General features: G+C 54.7%; 7 protein-coding genes across 7 annotated transcripts; 4 read left to right on the top strand and 3 right to left on the bottom strand.

Annotated features, from left to right (window-relative positions):
* Positions 1-57: 57 nt before the first annotated feature.
* On the bottom strand, positions 58-1689 carry LRP88_13699 (major facilitator superfamily domain-containing protein; the record flags this gene model as incomplete). The annotated part of the gene is made up of 1 exon (XM_083250057.1): positions 58-1689. One exon carries the CDS (start codon positions 1687-1689, stop codon positions 58-60), a length of 1632 nt encoding a protein of 543 aa, XP_083094391.1.
* Positions 1690-2585: 896 nt separating this feature from the next.
* LRP88_13698 (uncharacterized protein) lies at positions 2586-3885 on the top strand (the record flags this gene model as incomplete). Its single annotated transcript, XM_083250056.1, has 3 exons — positions 2586-2699; positions 2762-3456; positions 3645-3885. The coding sequence occupies 3 exons, from the start codon at positions 2586-2588 to the stop codon at positions 3883-3885; spliced, it is 1050 nt and encodes a 349-aa protein (XP_083094390.1).
* Positions 3886-7893: 4008 nt separating this feature from the next.
* LRP88_13697 (pyridoxal phosphate-dependent transferase) lies at positions 7894-9632 on the top strand (the record flags this gene model as incomplete). Its single annotated transcript, XM_083250055.1, has 3 exons — positions 7894-8007; positions 8082-8141; positions 8547-9632. 3 exons carry the CDS (start codon positions 7894-7896, stop codon positions 9630-9632), a joined length of 1260 nt encoding a protein of 419 aa, XP_083094389.1.
* Positions 9633-12800: 3168 nt separating this feature from the next.
* Positions 12801-13670, top strand: LRP88_13696 (uncharacterized protein; the record flags this gene model as incomplete). Its single annotated transcript, XM_083250054.1, has 1 exon — positions 12801-13670. The coding sequence occupies one exon, from the start codon at positions 12801-12803 to the stop codon at positions 13668-13670; it is 870 nt and encodes a 289-aa protein (XP_083094388.1).
* Positions 13671-13756: 86 nt separating this feature from the next.
* LRP88_13695 (ribosome-binding protein NMD3) lies at positions 13757-15392 on the bottom strand (the record flags this gene model as incomplete). Its single annotated transcript, XM_083250053.1, has 2 exons — positions 13757-15245; positions 15325-15392. 2 exons carry the CDS (start codon positions 15390-15392, stop codon positions 13757-13759), a joined length of 1557 nt encoding a protein of 518 aa, XP_083094387.1.
* Positions 15393-15973: 581 nt separating this feature from the next.
* On the bottom strand, positions 15974-16936 carry LRP88_13694 (RNA-binding ATPase activator ESF2; the record flags this gene model as incomplete). The annotated part of the gene is made up of 1 exon (XM_083250052.1): positions 15974-16936. The coding sequence occupies one exon, from the start codon at positions 16934-16936 to the stop codon at positions 15974-15976; it is 963 nt and encodes a 320-aa protein (XP_083094386.1).
* A 739-nt stretch (positions 16937-17675) lies between these two features.
* Positions 17676-19254, top strand: LRP88_13693 (Aldehyde/histidinol dehydrogenase; the record flags this gene model as incomplete). Its single annotated transcript, XM_083250051.1, has 4 exons — positions 17676-18080; positions 18131-18845; positions 18896-19065; positions 19141-19254. The coding sequence occupies 4 exons, from the start codon at positions 17676-17678 to the stop codon at positions 19252-19254; spliced, it is 1404 nt and encodes a 467-aa protein (XP_083094385.1).
* Positions 19255-20103: the final 849 nt, after the last annotated feature.

The raw sequence follows: 20103 nt of genomic DNA, 5'->3' as shown, positions 1-20103 counted from the left end.
ACTATCATTTTATGCATGTACGTCAACGTGCATACCAGCAGACTCACATTTATAGAATCAAGCCGCTGCGTTTGATACTTCTCTTTTCGCCCTTGCTGCTCTCCATTGCAGACCTCTCTTGTCTAGCAGCCTCAGAGCAGGCATCAACGCCAGGTTGATCAGCGCAAGGAATGTGAAGCACCAGCCCCTGCCCATGCCCTTGATCATAGAGTCAATGGCTGCCGTTGCCGCGGCTCCAAACAAGCACCGCACGAGGTTATTAGCTGCTGTTGCGGTTGCGGGCGCCTGGGGGTTGAGATCAACGATCAGCGTGTTGAGGACGCTGAACGACGTTGGAATCAGCATGCCAATGAGAAACACTAGGACCAGCGGTACGGCAACTGATGTCTCAACCTCCAACGCCCAACCATATGCAATAAGAGCTCCAATGCCGAGAAACAGTGTAGGGTACAAAGGCTGGATCCGGGCAGTCTCTATGGGGAATCTTGCGAGATCATCTCCTCGACGACGATCGATGGTGAAGCCAATGCTTTTTGCAATGCGGCGATAATTCCAGTCCAGGACATACCCTTGAGCAACGACCGCACCAGCACATCCAGCGCCGTAAGGGAGATAGCAGAGTCCGACCTCGAGGTCGTTGTATCCGTATATCTCTTTGAACAGGGTGGACATGGTTGCTGCCACTAGGATGAAACCAAGATATATCATGGCGTTGATGAACAGGATGAGAGCCATCTCTTTTTCGAACACAATGCCCAAGGTTTTCAGGGGGTTAGGAAACTTGAACTCCCGCTTGGGAATGTTCTGGGATGTAGCGTCATCGCGGTGCTTGTAGAGATCCAGGAGTGACCTGTTCCATCGCTGCGGTGCTATCGACCCATTACCAACCACATTCCGGCACGTTTCTGGGGCTGAGAGGACCCAAGGAACGAGCCATGAGACAGCGAAGATGGTACAGAACCAAAAGATGGCGGGCCATCCGAGAAACTGGCTCAGCACACCCCCCAACACTGGTCCCAGTGCTGGTCCGACGTTGATACCAGCACCCACAATTCCCATGTATTTGCCCCTCTCAGCCGTCGACGAGATGTCTGCAATCACGGCGAAACCGAGCACCAGGGTCCCGCTACTCCCGGCACTCTGAAGACATCGTAATACCAGTAACGCGACATAATTCCGCTGTAGGGCGAGCCCAATATTCGCGCAGATGTATATCAGGAAGGCCAGGATGTAGGCTAGTCGACGTCCTGCCATGTCACCAAGGTCCCCAAAGATGGTGGGGGACAGCCCCTGAAAGATCATGTAAGACGTCAACGTGATATTGATAAGCGAAACGGAAACGTCCAGGTCTTCGGCGATTGGGTTCAGGGCTGGAAAATAGATGTTGGCGGTCAGGGGTGAAACAAAGCTTGCGGTTGTCACCATGGCCGTGATCCATCGCTTGGTGTTCTTGGAAAAGCTGCTATAGGGCGGTCCGCTCGAGACTCTTGACATACTTTCCGGATCGTTCAAGATGGTCTGGTCCGCACGCTCTGCAGGCTCCCGAATGGTCGATTCGTTAGCCTTCTCAGCCCCGCGCTCGGGCGCTGCTGATATGTTCGATTCGTCCATCTCTGCGTTGGGATTCTCATCATGGCCAACGGGGTTGCTGGCGTCGGTTGTTGGGTGATTCTTGCTGCTCCCTTCCATGGCCGATCCTTGGAATAGGGGAAAGGATGAGTTTGTTGTTCATGACGTGAGGAGAAGCGAGAGAGGAGTGTCCAAATCTTTTTCTATTCGATAACGTGCTGGCGATATCGGCAATGATTCTCCATCCTCCTTAGATGCTCTATTTCCGGAAGCTATGATGCTTATTTCCGTGCTACTTCGGCCGGGAGGTCGACTCGGACGAGACCCACGTCCCGGAAGGTCCCCGTTCCTGTCTCCGGCTTGCGGCCGTTGGCAACTCGGCGAGGTACCGATGATGGGTACTTTTGCCGCATCATCAAAATCCCCACCACCGCCAGTGGCCAGATCAAGAACCGCTGCAAGCTGGTGGGGAGTTCGTTGAGTGCCAACCCAGGGGTAGATGAAGGAGTGAAGCACGTGGGAGCATCTTGACTGTTAGTCGATCATTTGCTGGTCGAAGCTAGCGAGTGGAGTTAGCGAGAGTTGCACTCATAGGATGAGGACAACAAGGCTCTCGACGGTGAGCGATGTCTAGAAGCTGCGAGATATGCTGTATTGAGGATAGAGCAATTTTTCAGACCTCAATGGCTCGTAATTCGGATGATGCTGGAGTCAAGATGGAGAGGAGAGAGCTGGCAAGAGTCGGCTGTGGGTTGGGGTTGAGCTGGTGGATGACTAAGCCACCCAACTTGGTGCTACGTAACAGCTCTGCGTCAGAGCTTCATCGAATTGCAGCCATGGTGTCTTGAACCTCGGATCTTCCTGTTGATGCATGAGCTTGAGCCGAAGCAAAGCAGGGAAGGCGCAAAACCTCGCATCCACTACCAGCTTAATATCGACGTTTCCCTCCTCTTCGGCACTTCTCTCTCTCAGTGCAACCCTCCTTTCCGGCCCGGGAAGGGTGCGCATTGGACGCCATGGACATCACAATCGGCTTCAACGAGCTCCTTCGGCAACGAGATGCGCCAGCGGCGAAGAAACGAGTCACCATGGATGCCATCGATGGCTTTCTGAAGGAGGCATACCGGATCGTCCGTCACGCCCTCCCCCCCTTCTCCCTAGCCACCACACTCGAGCTGACCGGCTGTCACAGAACTCGCACATCACCAGTCTGCATCGAGAACTCCAAGACGTTAGGCAGGCCTACCTCTCGACTGCACAACCGAGAAAGACGCATAGCCGAGCTGCAAAGGGGCAATCACGCGTACTCTCGGACAGAGATCGAGAAGACATCGACGCCAATGCGAAACAGATGATCCGGGAGCTCAACGCCAGCATCCGCGCCCTCGATGACGCCGAGCAGCTGAGGCGCGAGACCGAGTCGGCCATCATCCGAAAAAAGTACGTGGGAGGTCTCGGGGCGTTGGGATCATGGGCGTCGGGCGGCATGGCCAGCAACAAGTCGAACGAGCATGCGGCAGCAGAAGCAAAGGCGCGAGACGTTGGAATTCACCGGGACGGCATTCTATGGTTTCTGCGACAGCGACTGGAGTTGTGCTGCCGGACACAGCAGGACATGATGGAGGCACGTCTGACACGGGAGATGGAAAAGAGCCGCAGCATGCTCTCGAAATCCGGGGCATCTATCGCCGGGGACTTTGCAGAGTTCTCCCCTCCGTCTGTCCGGCGACAGTCCCAGGCGACCCCTGCCTCTGGGGCGATCCCTACGTCCGACGACGGTCAGGCTCCGAGCGAGAGCCAGGGGTTGACAGAGGAGCAGATACAGATGTTTGAGGAAGGGAACCAAGACATGATGAAGCATTACGAGAGCAGCTTGGACAAAGTCAGGTACGTTACGTTCCATGCCATGTGTCCTTCCCACACAGTAGACCGATTGCTGGGGCGGCTCTATTCTGTGCCTGAGCTACGCTATGCTTTGTATATGCGTCAGGGTCCATTTGATAGCAGGCGCCCCACCTCGTCTACAGGAAAATGAGCCGGTGTCTGCTCAGGTGAACTGATTGAGGGTCCCGCAGAACCGCTGAGAAGTCTTTGCTGGAAATCTCTGAGCTGCAGTCGCTCCTCGTGAGCAATCTTGCGACGCAGTCGGCACATATTGAGCAGTTGGTGGCGGACTCGTTTTCCACTGCAGACAACGTGGGAGGCGGTAACAAGGAGTTGAAGAAGGCAACGGAGCGCGCAAGCTTTGCCAAGTACACTTGCTATGCGGCCAGCGGAGTGTGCGCGTTTCTGATTCTCTGGGACCTCGTGATCTGAGTTTTGATTAACGAACGAGAAGGGGGTGTGGGTAGGTAGGGCGACGTGGTCGTCGTGCCAGCCGACGATTGATTGACTGGACTGCTTGAATGAGCCACCACGCAGCGCAGAGCAGATCAAGGCGTTCCAACTGCCTGCCTGTCAGAGGGGGGCGTGGGAGCCGCAGTTGAGGAATAGAGCGGGAGGCAGAGACAACCAGGGATGGATCGTGTACGGCATATCACACTGCGCATTGGTTCCATGTTGCAGCCAAATTTCTCACTACAAAAACAGACATGTAAAACTAACTGTTGGAAACTGCGCAATTGTCGGTGGCCAGAGCGTGGGGCTGCCCATTCACCTTTCATGGCAGTGGAGATTATGCGGAATCCCATTCAGGGTCGGGATCGCGCAACCGATAGGGTCCAATCTCGAGGGAGAGAGAATTGCCATAGATAGAAGTGGGCGTATCGTATGTGCACAGGTACCGAGAAGACGATCGATAGGGCAGCGGCCAGGCGATGGGGCCGACCACCCACGCCCAACACAGCTCAGCAACGAGGGACGCAGGGCCAGCGGCGATGGGGACGGGGCGAGGGGGTTTACTCTGGAGGGCCGGCAGTGTACTGCAAAGTATTCAATGTACATCATGGGAACAGGGGCCAGGCAAGAAATCTGCATGGGGAGCAAGGAAGCAAAAGCAAGATGGCCGTTTCCATCTGGGGGTACCTACGGCTACCGACAAGGCGTGAGGGTGAGGCGAAAGTGATGCCTCTCAGATCTATCCTCTGCAGAATCCATGGCTTGTAACAAGTCTGCCACACTACATGATGCCATACAGTACCATCCCATCCATCCATCCTACATGGCAACTATGCGCAGCCGCGCAACCAGGCACACAACCCTCACTTAGACGCCGACAACTCGAGCTCAACTCTACATGCTCTCCCCTCTGGCGGGACTAGCCTGAGCCCGTGTGAAATGCAAAGACACGCGATGCCATGCCGTGCCGCAATGGATGGATGTCGTCCAATTACGCTGGCGGGGAGACCGGCCCCGCGCCGGGGCCCTCATGGAACCATACTTTGAGTAGAAGCCCTCAGGGGCGCGCGGGTGCGCTTGAAAGGGACGGGAGGGGGGAATGAGTGGTGATGAGGGATAAGCCTCGCAAGTTGCAACGACCGTTCCATCATACGACAAATAGGAAGCGTCATGTTACGTTTTCAGCCGGGCGAAGTCGGAGGTCGCCAGAGCTCCTCTCCTTTTTCTGCTGACGACCGGGCCTCGACTATTACCCAACCGTGCATCTCGAAGCGCGCCCCCTTGTGATGGTCTTTTTTTGCAACAAGTGTCTTTTTTTTCCTCCCCGTGACACGGGACCCGCGACGGGCCTCTTTTGTCCCCAAAGGGAGCCACTCGGCACCGGGAGATGCATATGTAGCGGGATGGAGCCCGGGCGATGGAAGGGGAAGGGAATCGAAGGGGTCTGGAAGGCCGGGTTTTTTCTGGGGGATGGGGCATGACCATGGATGAATGCAATTCAGGTACCTAGAATACCTATCTGTACCGTACCGTAATGGATTGGATCCATCGGAGTCATCGGGGCACGGGGATGGGGGGTTGGGGAAGAAACTAACGGGAAGAAGGTATTGACAAGTACGTATTTTACGAATGTAGATCAGCAGGGAACGGAAGCAAGCAAACAAGCAACAAGAGGCGAGGACTCGGCGAGGAGGCATGATACACACGGGCAAGGCAAGACAAGACAAGGGGAACTCGGTGAGCGGGCATGAGCCGGCCTTGATTCTTCGCATAAATAAATCCGATGAGATATAGATCAGATGAAACAAGCAATCAAGCGACTCGAAGCGAACCGCAAGACAGGACAAGGAAACGACGACGAACGTGACAGACAGACAACTGGGTTGGGTTGTCATGAGTCTCAGAGAAGTGACACTCGTTGACAACTCCAGTCTCAGCCAAAGAGACACAGAGAGAAAAAAAAACAAGCTGTAATCAGTCACTTGCAGCACTACGTCAACAGTCCCCATGTCCTGCTCCGTAATCTACCTCACCGTCCCCATGCCAAGCCCATGTACGAAAAGGTACATAGGTAAGGAACGGGGAAAGGTGACAGTTGAGTGGACGTCGCTCGGTCAGATCCATCCGCCGCGTGACGTTAGACTGACAAGGAGCCTCGGCGCCTTGTCCTTCCTGTTGCCCAATCCTACCTAGGTACTTTGTAGCGAGGTTATTGCTTGCTCGCCGCCCTTTTTTCCCTCCGAGGTGAGAGAGAAACGTCTTGTTCACAAGCTTTTTCACAAGCACCGCGGAGGTTTTTCGGTATGCCGAGTTCCACGGGAAAGCATAAAAAGAGGATCGCGGTCACCCTGGACGGGGAAGAAGATGGACACCGGGGAATGAGAATCGAAGCATAAAGGTCCGATCCCAACTACAACCTCTGCAACTGGTCATTCCATCTCGGGAAACGGTTTCACGGTCTTGCATAACGGACCTACTGTACACACAACCGCCAGATCCCATCGGGGAGCAGGATCGATCCTCGTTTTCCGCCACATCCAATCTCTCTTGCCATCTGATCTCTGTTTCGTGGGTGGTCTCGCCGACCGTTCTGTCAAACTCCGTTTTGTTACCGTTCTCCCACTCGGGGAACTATTATTACTATCATCATCTTTTGACCGCTGTATCGATCGAGCTCTGCTGGAAACTGGAGCTTGCATCCAGAACCAACAGCTTAGAAGCGCACTACTGCCCATCATCGTCTGAGGCAGAGCTAGGGAACCCCAGGAACTCGGGAAGCAGGCGAGTTTCAGCAAAGGTGAGTGAACGGCAAGGCTCAAACAAAACGAAAAGCTGCCCTTGGTCCGCTGCAGGCCTGTCCCAGTTGAGTTGAGAGCCCAGCTGCCATCTGTTTTTTGTTGTCCACCCCCTTTCCCTTTTTCCCTTTGCCACTTCAAGAAGAAAAAAAGCCATGCACCCCGGCCGGCGGCAACCCGGTCGTCCATTCCATCCGTGTCCATGCTCATCGTGGCATCCATTGTCCCTTTCCCTTTCCCTTCCCTTCGGACATGGGCATCCATAAGTCATCATCGGACAACAAGCATCGCGCAAGCGCACAAGCAAAAAGTCCACCTTGGAGCGTGGCCCGGTGAGCCCACCTTCGCCCACCTTTTGCCCTCGTTTGGCATCTGGCGGAGTCAGCCACCACAGCCCCTTGCCCCGAGCGCTCCACTGGTCCGGAACAACGGCGCCCAATTTGCCCGCGTGCGTCGAGCTCCTTGACACCACGCCCCGGGCATGGCCAATTGCATCAGGCCAGAATCTGGTTTACGCAACTGCCATGGCTGGCTCCTCTGTGTGGAGCGGGCACCTCAAGCTCGAGGGGACCTGAGGTCACCGGTGTAGGTACCTTTCGTCGATAAGGTATCTTTCTTTACGGGCTTGCGGACTGGGCCTGGGGCGTTGCGTGCAGTGTAGTGCAGTGTAGTGCAGCACACCTGCAGCGACGATGCATCGCTGGAGCGGCAGCCTCTTACAGAGTCTTGCAGCACCCGGGGGGGCGACTCGGCGGGCTCGGGGTGCGCTGCAGGCTGGCTACAGGGCATCTCCAGTGGCATGCCGCACTCCAAACAAACAACTGTCCATCATCCATGGATGACACTGACTGACTGTTCCAATGTACTCCAGGTATCTTTTTCGGACGCACACTCCCGCCCGGGACCTCACCTCACCTCACCTCACCCGCAAAAACACGCCCCCCCGGTCCCCACCCAGGCCACCGGAGACGGCTCCCCAAGGCCCCAAGGCCCCTCCTTCCTCCCCCCCCCCCCTAATCGAAAATCCTCAGGGCCGCAGCCCACTATGACACCGTCGCTGAGCACGCCCCGTCAGACTCACGGTGGCCGTAGCATCCTCAGCTCGACTGATAAAACGGCGCCGACCTCGTCCTCTTCTTTCTCGAGTTCCATCTCTAGACTCAACCATATCGCTCGTCATCTATCGCCCATCATGGCTTCCACTACCAACTTCCCTGCCGACATTGTCCCCCAGGCCCCCGAAGATGCTCTCTTCGGTCTCGCCAGGGCTTACAAGGCCGATGAGAGCACCAGCAAGGTCGATCTTGTAAGTTGCTTCTTCTTCTTCTTATCTTGTCCCTCTTGTTGTCGTTGACTCTTGCTAACCTCTCTTTCTCTCAGGGTATCGGCGCTTACAGAGACGAGAACGCAAAGCCTTGGGTGTTGCCCGTCGTCAAGAAGGTATGCCTTACACCGAGCTGCTCCCCGTGAGCTTCGCTCTGCCGCGTCGCCCTCTGCATCCCTCTGTCGCATAAACCCATAAGCCCCATCCCCTCTGTCGCATGCACATGCATTGCCCTTCCACGAACGCCCTACCACCCAAAAACAATCCCCCCTGCTCGGGAGACGCCTCCGATGCGGATCCGCCAGAGGCAGCTCCAGCTCCTTACAGCTCGCGCGCTCTCTCTGGCTTCCGTATAAGCGCGCTTCGGGGGTCATGGGGCCAACACTTCACGATGCGCCTCATGGAGCCCTCTCGCGCAAATCCGTGCCAGAGCTCGCCCCAATCGCCCCAATCGGCCCCGCCGCGATTTTGCCCGAATTCTTGACTGCTCTAGAACTTGGCTAACCCCGCATGCGTCACAGGCTGATGAGATCCTCCGAAACGACCCCGAGCTCAACCATGAGTACGCCCCCATTGCGGGTATCGCCAGCTTTACCTCCAAGGCTGCCGAGCTGATCTTCGGCGCCGACTCCCAGGCGCTCCAGGAGAAGCGCACCGTCACTCTGCAGACCATCTCGGGCACCGGTGCCGTGCATCTGGGCGCTCTCTTCCTCGCCAAGTTCTACCAGGGCCCCCGCACTATCTACGTCTCAAATCCCACCTGGGCGAACCACCACCAGATCTTCAAGAACGTCGGTCTCACGGTCGACACATACCCCTACTTCCACAAGGAGACCAAGGGCCTCGACTTTGAGGGCCTGAAGGAGACTCTGCAATCCGCTGCCGAGGGTTCCGTCTTCGTCCTCCATGCCTGCGCTCACAACCCCACTGGTGTCGACCCGACCCAGGAACAGTGGACCGAGATCGCTGCCATCATGAAGGAGAAGAAGCACTTCCCCTTCTTCGACACCGCCTACCAGGGCTTCGCCTCTGGCGACCTCGCCCGCGACGCCTGGTCCATCCGCTACTTCACAGAGCAGGGCTTTGAGCTCGTTGTCGCTCAAAGTTTCGCCAAGAACTTTGGCCTCTATGGCGAGCGTGCTGGCTGCTTCCACGCCGTCACTCCCTCAAGTGATGATGCCTCCACCACCATCACCCGCATTGGCTCTCAGCTCGCCGTCCTCCAGCGATCCGAGATCTCCAACCCTCCCTTGTACGGTGCTCGCATTGTCAGCACTGTGCTCAACGACGCCGACCTCTTTGCCGAGTGGGAGGAGAACCTGCGCACCATGTCGGGCCGCATCATCAGCATGCGTGACGCCCTGCGGTCCAAGCTTGAGGAGCTCGAGACCCCTGGCACCTGGAACCACATCACCGACCAGATTGGCATGTTCAGCTTCACGGGTCTGACCGAGTCACAAGTACTCAAGCTCCGGGAAGAGTTCCACATCTACATGACCAAGAACGGTCGCATCAGCATGGCTGGTCTCAACGAGAACAACGTCGAGTACTTTGCCAAGGCTGTTGACAAGGTAGTACGGGACGACGTTGAGGTGACGGAAGAGTAAGCAAGCAACTTGATTTGTTTTGGGATCGTTTGTATGAACTCATGGGACATGGTCACACTACTACTACAAGAAGACCCTGGAAAGGACTCGGCGTTGGTTTACAGCTTTTGATTATCGCACCTAGGTACCTACCTACATCTTTGGCGGGGTCTCTGCAAAAAGCATTGGACGATCCTGGTTTTTGTGTTCTGCGTATAGCTCTAATATACCTCACCCGCAAGCCAATGCATTTCAAGACGAATTAGACTTTAACCTGTTGTATGTTGTGCCTTGCTCTGTTTATCGTGTGATGTCGTCTGAGCTTGAGCTTGAGCTTGAGCTCCAAGTCTCGAGACCTTGTTTCATTGTCCACGTTGACATGTGGTAAGGGCGTATTCTTGGCGTTAGGTACTTGGACGCCACATCTTTTCCCAGCAGACGGGCATGAACACCCTGGGGGGACCTGACCTGACCTGGCCCGGAGGAAGGCAGGTGCAGTGGAGTCGCAGCTTCCCTCCCTCGATTTCTTTTAAACTGCCGCTTCGAGCAGGCTCCGATTCCCGAGCTTTGTCTGTGATTGGCCCGCCTCTCACCTTGGGCGGCGGGTAGTTCCTGCCTTGTTGGGCAAGTTTTATCTTTCTGTGGTAGCTGGGGCCCAAAGCAGGAAGGGACGCCAACGCAAGAGAAGAAACATGGGGATCATGCAAAAGAAAACACCACCCACACCATTCGGTGAAATCTCGCACTCTCGGGGGAGATGGCGACGATGACTTCTTCTAAAGTCCGGCCTCGTGAGGGTTCACGGCCGACGGTGAAGCGACTCCGAGATACCGGGGGAGGGGGGAGGGTCGATGACTGGTCCCCTGGTCCCGTCTGGGGAAAGGGAATAGACGGTCGCCTCCCCACACGGAGAAGGGCGGTCCGGTTTTCGTTCTTCTCCCGCTTCACCTTCTCTCTCGATTTTTTTTTTCTTTCAGCCCACCCCCGCATGGATGCCATTTGTTCCCCCGCATGGGAGCCGCTCGCTTGCCCTGACCTGGGGACCAGGGGGCGTTGATACTGGGACGGGACCCAAAACCCGGCCAATGGCCGGAGGGGGTGTGGTGTTTCTGCGCTTGACTTTACCTGGACGGGGGAAACCGGCGGAACGGAGGTTCCTGGCGGTGGGGACGGAGGTGATAAGGAGCTTCACCGCGGACAACAAAGTGAGTCCAGAGGGGGGAGTGGATTGTCTTTGATAACCAGGTGATTATGTTTGAACTGCAAGTCTGCATCAAAAGTTGCTGTTTGAACAGTCCTGCTTACCTTTTCGTTATGTCATGAGGAAGCAGCTTTACAACATAGGATCCATTTTAACCCCGACAAACGCCGATGTCATGAAGTTTTTCCGTAAAACTTCTACAAGATCCAATGTTTTTCTCAAAGCAGGAAAAACTTGCCGGTCAAGATGACTTGCTCTATGTACATTTGCAGGCGGGCTATTACTCAATTGCGTATCCACCGCTGCGGGTCCTTGGGACCCAAACAATGTTGACCTGAAGGTACAAACCAGGACTTTGGGGAAGAAAATTCCCACCTCCAATGAGTCTTTCTTGTTGCAAGGGCCTCCGATGCCGGTGGGGGTGCGGCGATAGTAAAAATGACCAAGAATAAATTGCTTGGCGGCCACTGGGACGGTGCAGATTACCAACATTACGTAGGGGTCTCGCAATCGGTAGTGTACCTTGCGTATTTTGTGTATCTCGGTGAGGCTGTCTGTAGGAAAAAAGAGAGACCCGGCTGTTTGGTGAGGGAGGGCAACTTCTGGCGGTCATGTAACTGCGTGTCTCAACTGTCTCACAGGATGAGGGTGTTGAAGCTTCGGACATTGAAAAACGCTGCCTTGGTTCGATAAGCAAGGGTTGAGCAGGGCGTAAACATTCGACTCATGGCGAATCTGGGGTTATCTCTGGGGTTATCGCCGGGGGGTTTGTTGGTGAGTCCCAACATGACGGAAGTGTGCTTTCTGCCCCGTTCCAGCATCTTATCTCTTCGGACACTGGTCTTCCGGAGGGAGTGAAAGTTGGCGGAGACAGATATCCATCCGTGTCTGTGTCTAGGTAGGTGGACAACAAAGATAACCGAGACGGCTGTGCAAGATGGACTGATCTCCCCGGTTGAATCGACAGGCCGTGGCATGACTTGGCGATCTTGGGAGGTTAGGGGGGGATTGCCTCGGTAATACATTGTTTTTTCTTGTGAACGTCCTCGGTGTGAGTTGTAATATTTACATGACCTCGGGATAGTTGTTGCAATAGGAAGTTCATGAGAACAGAACTTGCATGGATGGTTGGGTTCACAGGTCGGCCGGCTTGGTTCAAACTATTGGTAGGGATTCCCGTTCAGATTCAACAGACGGAGATTGTCAAAGGCAGTAACTCGTATAACTATCTAATGCAAGAAGGCCCATTCTCCGACCTAGGAAATAATGGTATGTCGAATTCAGTCACAAGGTTGAGCTAGGCGGAGTCTCGACTTATTCAACTACCAGCCTGCCTCCCTTGCACCACCGTGGCGGGGAACAGGTTGAACCTTACCTAGGAATGATTGTTAAAGATAGAAAAGCCATCTGAACTTTCAGTGTCGCAAAATGCTATTCCTTACTGCAGAAAAATGTTCCTAGAAGGTAGCTCTGTTGTGTTGGATGCTATTCTCCTCTTTGTGTGACTCCGCGACTAGGCCCAAATGCCTGGGGAGGTGTAGCTGCCTAGAGCCACTACGCGAGCACAGTTCCAACCACTCCTGACCCCACCACCAAACACTATCAAGATAGCATCAATCAAATCAATCAATCAACCACCCGTAATGCAACCATGGGCAGACGCCTGCCGTGGAAGACATCCACGACTCCTTCGAGCGCTGATAAGAAACTGGTCGGAAAGTTGGACAGCCCACGCGCCGCGCGGACTCACCCACCGAGCCTGCCGTCAGCCTCAACCCCGGCGTCGTTCATCAAGAAACCGCGTTGCGATCGCGTCATTGACGATGAAGGTATTCTCACAACTTGCTCACGCACATCGTTTCGTGACTAAACGTGTTTTAAGATGGTGTAAGGAGCCCATCCACGTCACCGCCGCCAGAACCGCCACCAGAGAGGTACATCTCACTTTTATCCTTTCTTGAACCCCGTGACTGATATACCCCAGATTCATGAGACCCGGTCCTCAGCATGATGACCGCTACCGCATGGTCGAGGATGAGTTCGTCAACATGGCTCACCAGTTCACCACGCATCTTCACCGCGCAGAGTACAACCGTCTCAAATCTCTAGCCAAGAGCCAAAACGCCGACACCATCCGCGAGATTGAGCGTCCTGTAATAGGGGCATCCACGCTCCTCGCTCGGCGGAGGCAGGAAAGCGCGCGGCGTGCTGTCAAACAGCGCGGATTCATGCGTAACGGCGATGAAGAAGAGACGCCGTTCGTGGGGAGGAGCCTGAAGGGCTTGATGGAGAGTCCCAGAAAGGAGCACAAATGGATATCAGGCGGCATGGCCGGGGCGGCGGCCACAAGAGCAGCAGCAGGGTTCGATTCACAAAAGTTGAGCCCAGTCAAGCTAAGAGCAACTCCGAAGGCGTTCTCGGCCAAGAAGCGTCAACTACCCGCCGCGGATGACGAGGAGACGGACGACGGAGAGGATCTAGACCTATCCACGCCCTCTCGGACACCCATGGTGAAATCAAGTCGCATCGCGCAAACTTCATCTCCAGCCATGGCTCGGTCAGCGACAAGGCCGACATTTAGCACTCCTCGACCCTTGAGCACGACCACCACTAATACCCCAAGAACAAGCTCGAGTATAAGGCGGCCAACTACAGCATCCAGCAAAATCGAGACACCTTATACCGGCAAAGCATCCAAGCACAAGGATATTCATGATGACGATGAAGATGACGACCCTTTTGGGATTAAGAAGCGAAGAATTCAACGGCAAAAGTCAAAAGAGCAAGTTCGCAAGGTGGAACAGCAAACACCTGCCAAAAAGAGGTCTTCCCTCGACGACATTCCCTCTTTTATATGAGTATCATGGGCAATACTCATCACCACAATCTTATCAAACACCGACACACACGATGGAAGTCAAATCAGTTCTTTTCATTGTGAGTCCTAACCATGCATTTGCCGATCCTCCATCGTAAGCTCATCAAAGTCGTCCAGCAACTCATCCATATCAACATGCGGCGCCTCATCATCACCCTCCTCCGTCTCTGCTATGCTCATCTCCTCCTCTGTCTTCTTCTTAGACTTGTACAAGGCGAGCGTAGCACGGAGTTCCTCGTCTTCCTCCACATCCCGCAAGAACTGCTCGTACTCTCGGTCCATACGGTCCTGATCGGCCTTCTTGGGAAGAAGCTCGCCCTCGTCCTTGTCCATGCGCTTGAGCTTCCAGTTTCTCTTGCGGTTCTTCCGGCGGCGGGGATAGTGCTTCTTGACCAGCACCACGTCGGGAATTGTCGACCCGTACTGGTTAGAGGCCTCGATAGCCTCGTACTCTGTGTTGTTGAAGACGGTACCGGACAGTAGGTAACCCATGGCCGAGTCACCAGGCTGGAGGAGTCGACCCAGGTGTGTCCTTGTGAAATATGTTCGGTCATTGTGGCCGAGATCAGAGGCTCGGGCAACTGTGGCTTCGGCAAGCGTCCACTTGCCCTTCTGAGTCATGGTAGGCTCAATATCCATGACGATGAACTCGACGAGCTCGTGTGTGTCGGCGAGAGACAGGAAAGGAGCACGCCAGTAGATTGGTGAGCTGATGTCGCATGTCTGAAGGGTCTGGGGGTCCAAAAGGTAGACCGAGGTGCCGATCCTGTGGCAGAGGAGGAGAGGGGAGACGTTGCCGTTCTGCTTGGCCATCTTGATGGGCATGGCGACCAAGTCGTCTTTGCATATGGGCACCAACTCGGCCGAGTATGTGAACTTGTAGGACGTCTTGGAGGTGTGGACGTCGTGAGAGATGAGCTCCTGAGAAGCCTTCACCTTGACGGGAACAACAGAGTTGAGGAAATCAATAAACTTCTCAGCCTGGTTCTTCTGGGAAAAGAAAAAGTCGATGCCGTCCTTGGCCTCCTTGATGTTGAGGGTATCCCGGTGGGCGCCGTGCTTCATGATCAACTGCTCGAGGAACAAAAAGGTTCGCTTGTGGAGGACCTTTTGGCGGACCTGGACGGCGGCTCGCCAGACGTTGGCCGTGTACGACTTGGCGCACTCGGGGCACTGCTGGTAGGCCACGACGTAGACCACCTCGAAGCTCTGCTGGAGGAGCATACCATCCTGGACAGCGTCCTGGATGGTGAGCTTGACCTTGATACGGCGCGAGTGCGGCTCGGTCCAGACAAAGCTAGCGTCGACGATGCGGACCTTGTTCAGGCCGCGCAACTTCTTGAGGCACAGGGCCAGCAGCTCGCGGGACTCGGGGGCGGCCACGATCCAGCTGGTGGGGGGCATGAGCCATCGGTCGCAGTCTCGGCAGAAGTTGAGGGTGGCCTCGCGCTGGACGCCCTGGGAGATGTCGACAGTGAGCTTGATGCAGTCGTAGCAGAGGGCGCCGGCGGAAGTCGTTCCATCGATAGGGGCGCCGCAGTTGCAGCAGAGAATACTGAAGTCTTAATTAGTCGTCTTTCTCTTTGCGCATGTGTGCGGGGTGATGGATGGGATGGGAACGAGGGCACACTCACGTCGCAGCGCCCTGCTGCTGAGAGACAGGGGCGATGGAAATAGGCTGGTCATCAAGATCCATCGACATGTTGGGCAAACGATGTCTCTGGTAATGGATGGCTTTGGTTGATTTGTTTCAAGATGGACGAGTTCGTGACTCTCAGGAAAGAGTGGGAAAATTGGTTGATAAGCGCTGCGGGCGCCTTATCGGCCATGATTTTTTTGCTGAAAAATTGTTGCCCCTCCTGCCGGGAGGCGATTTCTGGCGATTCTTTTTTGGGAAAGTGGGGTATTTTTCTTTGGCTGTGGTTACCAATAGCCTTAGATATATTCGACGTGTTAGGCTGCACATAGATGTTAAAGATCGAAGCATGTGCCTATGATAATTGGAAGTATGGGGGATGGTGATGATGATGTTTACCATTTTGTGGCTGGGTACGTTATGTTGTTTCATATAACTCGGAAATGCGAATTCCTTAGCTCCTAGGGTAGGAGATAAGTCCATCTGGCAACTACCCATTAACTAGGTACCTCTTGAGCTCAACTTAATTTGGTGTGATTCAAGTTGAAGGCGTTGGAAATCCATATACTTATGCAATGCCATTTTTATATGTCCTAAGTTAACTGTCCTGTACTCCGCATAGAAAAGTATCAAAAACTGGCTGGTTATTAAAAAATCTTGCTTAATACTCTCGCCACCTCTGCTGGCTGTTCCTCCATTTCCGTCCTCTTCTTGGCCAGCGGAACCTGCTTGAACGACCTCTTGACCTGCCGCACCTCGTCTTCGCCCTGCTCCTCGCCACCAGCCTTCCTCTTCTTGGCCTTTGCCTTTGCCTCCATGCCGTCGAGCATCTTGGCTTTCTCGACGTTCCTGACAAACTCCTTGTTCTCGCGTGTCGTCTTGCTGATCTCGGCCCTCATGCGGCTGGTGCGCTCGGCGTTCTCGGTGGCAATCTGCTCCGTCAGGTTGTGCCACTTGAAACCCTTGAGGTAGAGCAGGTTCCACAGGTCGTCGCGGTAGTAGCTGCCCTTCTTGCCGCCGATGGTGCGCGCGTTGAGCAGCTCGCAGACGGCCTTGGCATCCTTCTTGTTGACAAACTCGACCCAGCCCTCTGTGTAGGAACGCTTCTTGTTGCCACCGGCGCGGACGCGGCGGGCGTGCGACGCAGGATCCTCCGGGGCTAGGAAGATGCGGTTGATGGTGCCGTAGGGCTCGAGGAGGGAGCGAAGCTTGGCGGGCTTCATGAAGGGCGGGATGCGGGAGAGATAGACGACGCCAGACTTTTTGATTGCGGCCTCGGATGCGACGAGGTTCTTCTTTGTTAGGGGCTTTGTGATGTCGGGCAGTTCTGTCGATAGGGAGTCTTTTGATTTGCGTTTTGACTTTTTGGGTTCGTCTTTGGTTTCCTCATCCTCCTTTAGGTCTGCACCTCCCTCGGCCACATCGTCCTCGTTGTCGCTGGCATCGCGATCAACGTCGCTACCCAGGTCGTCCTCATCGTCCGAGTCGAGTTTCCGTCGCTTGGCGGTGTGGCCGCCCTTTGTCACTTCATCCTCAGAGTTGTAACCGACATCGTTCTCCTCGTCGCTGTCGGCGGTGTCGAGAAAGTCGTTCTTCTTTTCGGGCGCCATGTTGAAGTGCCAATTGGTTTGTCGCGAACTGCAGAGCATCAGACCCTGAGGCTGGGGATCTAGAAAAAAAAGTGGCTGATAAGATAAGCCATCCCTAGCTCATCCATTGAGGTAAAGGGTCATGTGACTTGGAGGGGCCTTTGAACGACGTCACCGATTGTGAGGGGAAGCCCAGGATACCAAGTTGATAATGGTACTGTTCAAAGCGAATTGGAGTTTAATTTTGGAGGCATCGCCTCTAGCTACAGATAATTGTTACTGATGTTGGCCAAATATGACAAGTTCTTAGTTGGGTGGCGGATAGTTAGCTCTACCATAGACATGTAGTAGATTTTAGGCCAGCTAGGTAGAGCAAAGCACTGACTCCTCGGCATTTCATCCCAGTACCAATCTGATGCAGGTTTCTTTTTGTGGAAGGGCGTACCGCGGCAGCCAGTTCTCCCTCTCTCGCCTTATCATGAGGGCAGTGATAGCGGGGTTGGTGAGTGATGAATGACCTTGGCTGCGGCCGACGTCGGGTTTCGGATGGGTTACGTGGGGCAAGAGCAATCAATCAATGGACTGGACCGCGAGCCGCGAGCCGCCTGCCGCCGTCATTCACTGATGAGTGAGTGAGGCATCTCCAACTCAAATACTCCACTCTTCAACCTCCAAGCGAGATAGTCCAGTCTCTCTACAGATACAAGGCTTCAACCTTGAACCCTCCTCTTCTCTTAGTTCCTTAATCAATTTTCTCACAATGTCTGTCGAAGTCATCACCACAATCTCCCCCAACACCAACGAGGCCATTCTCACCAGGAATGGTGCCTCTGCGGCTGATCTTGAGACCCTCCCCAAGGTCGCCACCGAGGCCTTTGAGAGCTACCGCAAGACAACGCTGAAGGAGCGACAGCAGATCGTGCGCAAGTTCCTGGACGGCCTGTTGGCGAAGAAGGATGAGCTCGGTGAGGAGCTTACCGTGCAGATGGGACGTCCCATCTCGTACACACCCGGAGAGGTTGCCACAGCTGTCAAGCGTGGCGAGTATCTCCTCAAGATTAGCGACGAGGCTCTGCAGGATACCGACGGTGAGGCCGAGAAGGGCTTCAAGCGTTTCATCAGAAAGGTTCCTGTTGGTCCTGTGCTCATCATCTTTGCCTGGAATGTACGTGCTAGCCCTATCACCATGTTGATCATCTTGTTAACCCGATCTAGTATCCTTACCTCATCTTGGTCAACTCACTGGTTCCTGCTCTGCTCGCGGGTTGCAGTGTGATCCTGAAGCCCTCACCTCAGACACCCACCATCGTGGAGCGTGTTGCCGAGATCCTCAAGGAGTCGGGCCTCCCCGATGGTGTCTGCCAGTACTTCCACTCTGGATCCCCCAGTCTTATGGAGACTATCGTGAGGGATCCCAAGATCTCTTTGGTTTGCTTCACTGGCTCTGTTGCGGGAGGGCTTGCAGTTCAGAAGGCGGCTTCTGACCGAATTGTGGGCGTCGGTCTGGAGTTGGGCGGCAAGGACCCGGCATATGTTCGATCAGATGTCGACATTGACTGGGCTGCTGCCGAGATTGTCGACGGCGCAATCTTTAACTCGGGACAGAGCTGCTGCTCTCTTGAGCGTGTGTACGTGGATGAGAAGATCCACGACAGGTTCGTCGAGGCGGTGCAGAATGTGCTCAAGAGCTACAAGCTTGGTGACCCATTCTCCAAGGAGACTCAAATCGGCCCTGTCATCTCGAAGCGATCCAAGCAGACTGCCGAGGACCACATCAAGGACGCCATCGCCAATGGTGCCAAGGATGCGACACCCGAGAACGACACCTTTAGCAACCCGCCTGCCAAGGGCAACTTTGTGAAACCCACCTTGCTCACGGGCGTCGACCACAGCATGCGAGTCATGACGGAGGAGTCGTTTGCCCCAATCAGTAAATTCTTGCGGTCCATCTTGACGTAACCTGTACTAACGACGCTGCAGTCCCCGTTATGAAGGTCAAGAGTGACGAGGAGGCCGTCAAGCTCATGAACGACAGTGAGTTTGGACTCACAGCCAGCATCTGGACCAAGGACACGGATAAAGGATACGAGCTTGCCGAGGAAGTGGAGGCGGGTACCGTCTTTGTCAACCGTTGCGACTACCCGAGCCCGGTAAGTTTTCTTCTCCCTAGCGCAGGGAGTGTCGGCGGGAACGTATTGATGGATTCATTTGCTAATTGACAACAGGACCTTGCGTGGACAGGATGGAAGAACTCAGGCAAGGGACAGACCCTTAGCCGGTTCGGCTTTGACCAGTTTGTGAAGCTCAAGAGCTACCACCTCAAGGATTATCCGAAATAGAGGACCTATTCTTTGATTGGGAACGGATCAGTGACAGAAGGGGCGGTTAGACATGTGACTCGGATGAATGAGACGAACGCGGCCTTGAATTGATTCAGAGGACGTGTCAGCTGCATGCAAGCAAGCAAACAAGCAAATGGAGAAAGAATATGAAATGATATGAGACCACGGTTCACAGTTCGGTTGATGATGAGTCTCTTTTCTGTGAGCGTCGAGCAGAACGCACATGATAACGGGTGGCTTGGCGACTGTCTCTGAGACGCGTCTCGCCAGAGAGCGATTTGTGTGAGACGTTTTCAACGAGGAAGTTCATCTCTCTCGCAACCAAAGCTACTCAGGATGACATTACCGCATTCGGACACGTTGGTGTGTCGAGCAATCTGCGACATGCCGCCACGGCGTGGTACGGTTCGTGTGGAGGCGGCGAGTGACGACATTGATGGCCCATTCCCTTGGGCAAGGTAGTAAACTATCACGACACGAAAAGGTCGATCAATGATGGATGGTTCGGTTGCATAATTCATCCTTTTGACAGGTTGTAGATCATGGGTAGCCTCTGCGATTAGCGATGCGCCCATCCCTCGTGTGACACGCATACACTAACTGACTCCCTGTCGGTAGGTCCAAGACATGGATCCATGGCTCAGGTACCGAACCTAAGCTATTTCTTGCAGCGGCCTCCCTGTGACAGCTCCAGCTCTAGCTCTCGTAAGCGCACTCGACTTGTTGTTCACGGTCATGTCCCGCAACCGTGCGTTGCGTGTGCACTGCGCCTTGTCTCAGCTGAAGGGCGAGAAGTGAGACAGCCAGCTGTGGACTTGTCAATAAAGCGAGAGAGATGAAAAAGGG

This window comes from Fusarium phalaenopsidis (genome assembly GCF_050370095.1).
Source record: "Fusarium phalaenopsidis strain FUZ10S chromosome Unknown contig_32332, whole genome shotgun sequence".
In the NCBI taxonomy this organism is placed as follows: Eukaryota; Fungi; Ascomycota; class Sordariomycetes; order Hypocreales; family Nectriaceae; genus Fusarium; species Fusarium phalaenopsidis.
This window is presented reverse-complemented; position numbering and strand designations above follow the sequence as displayed.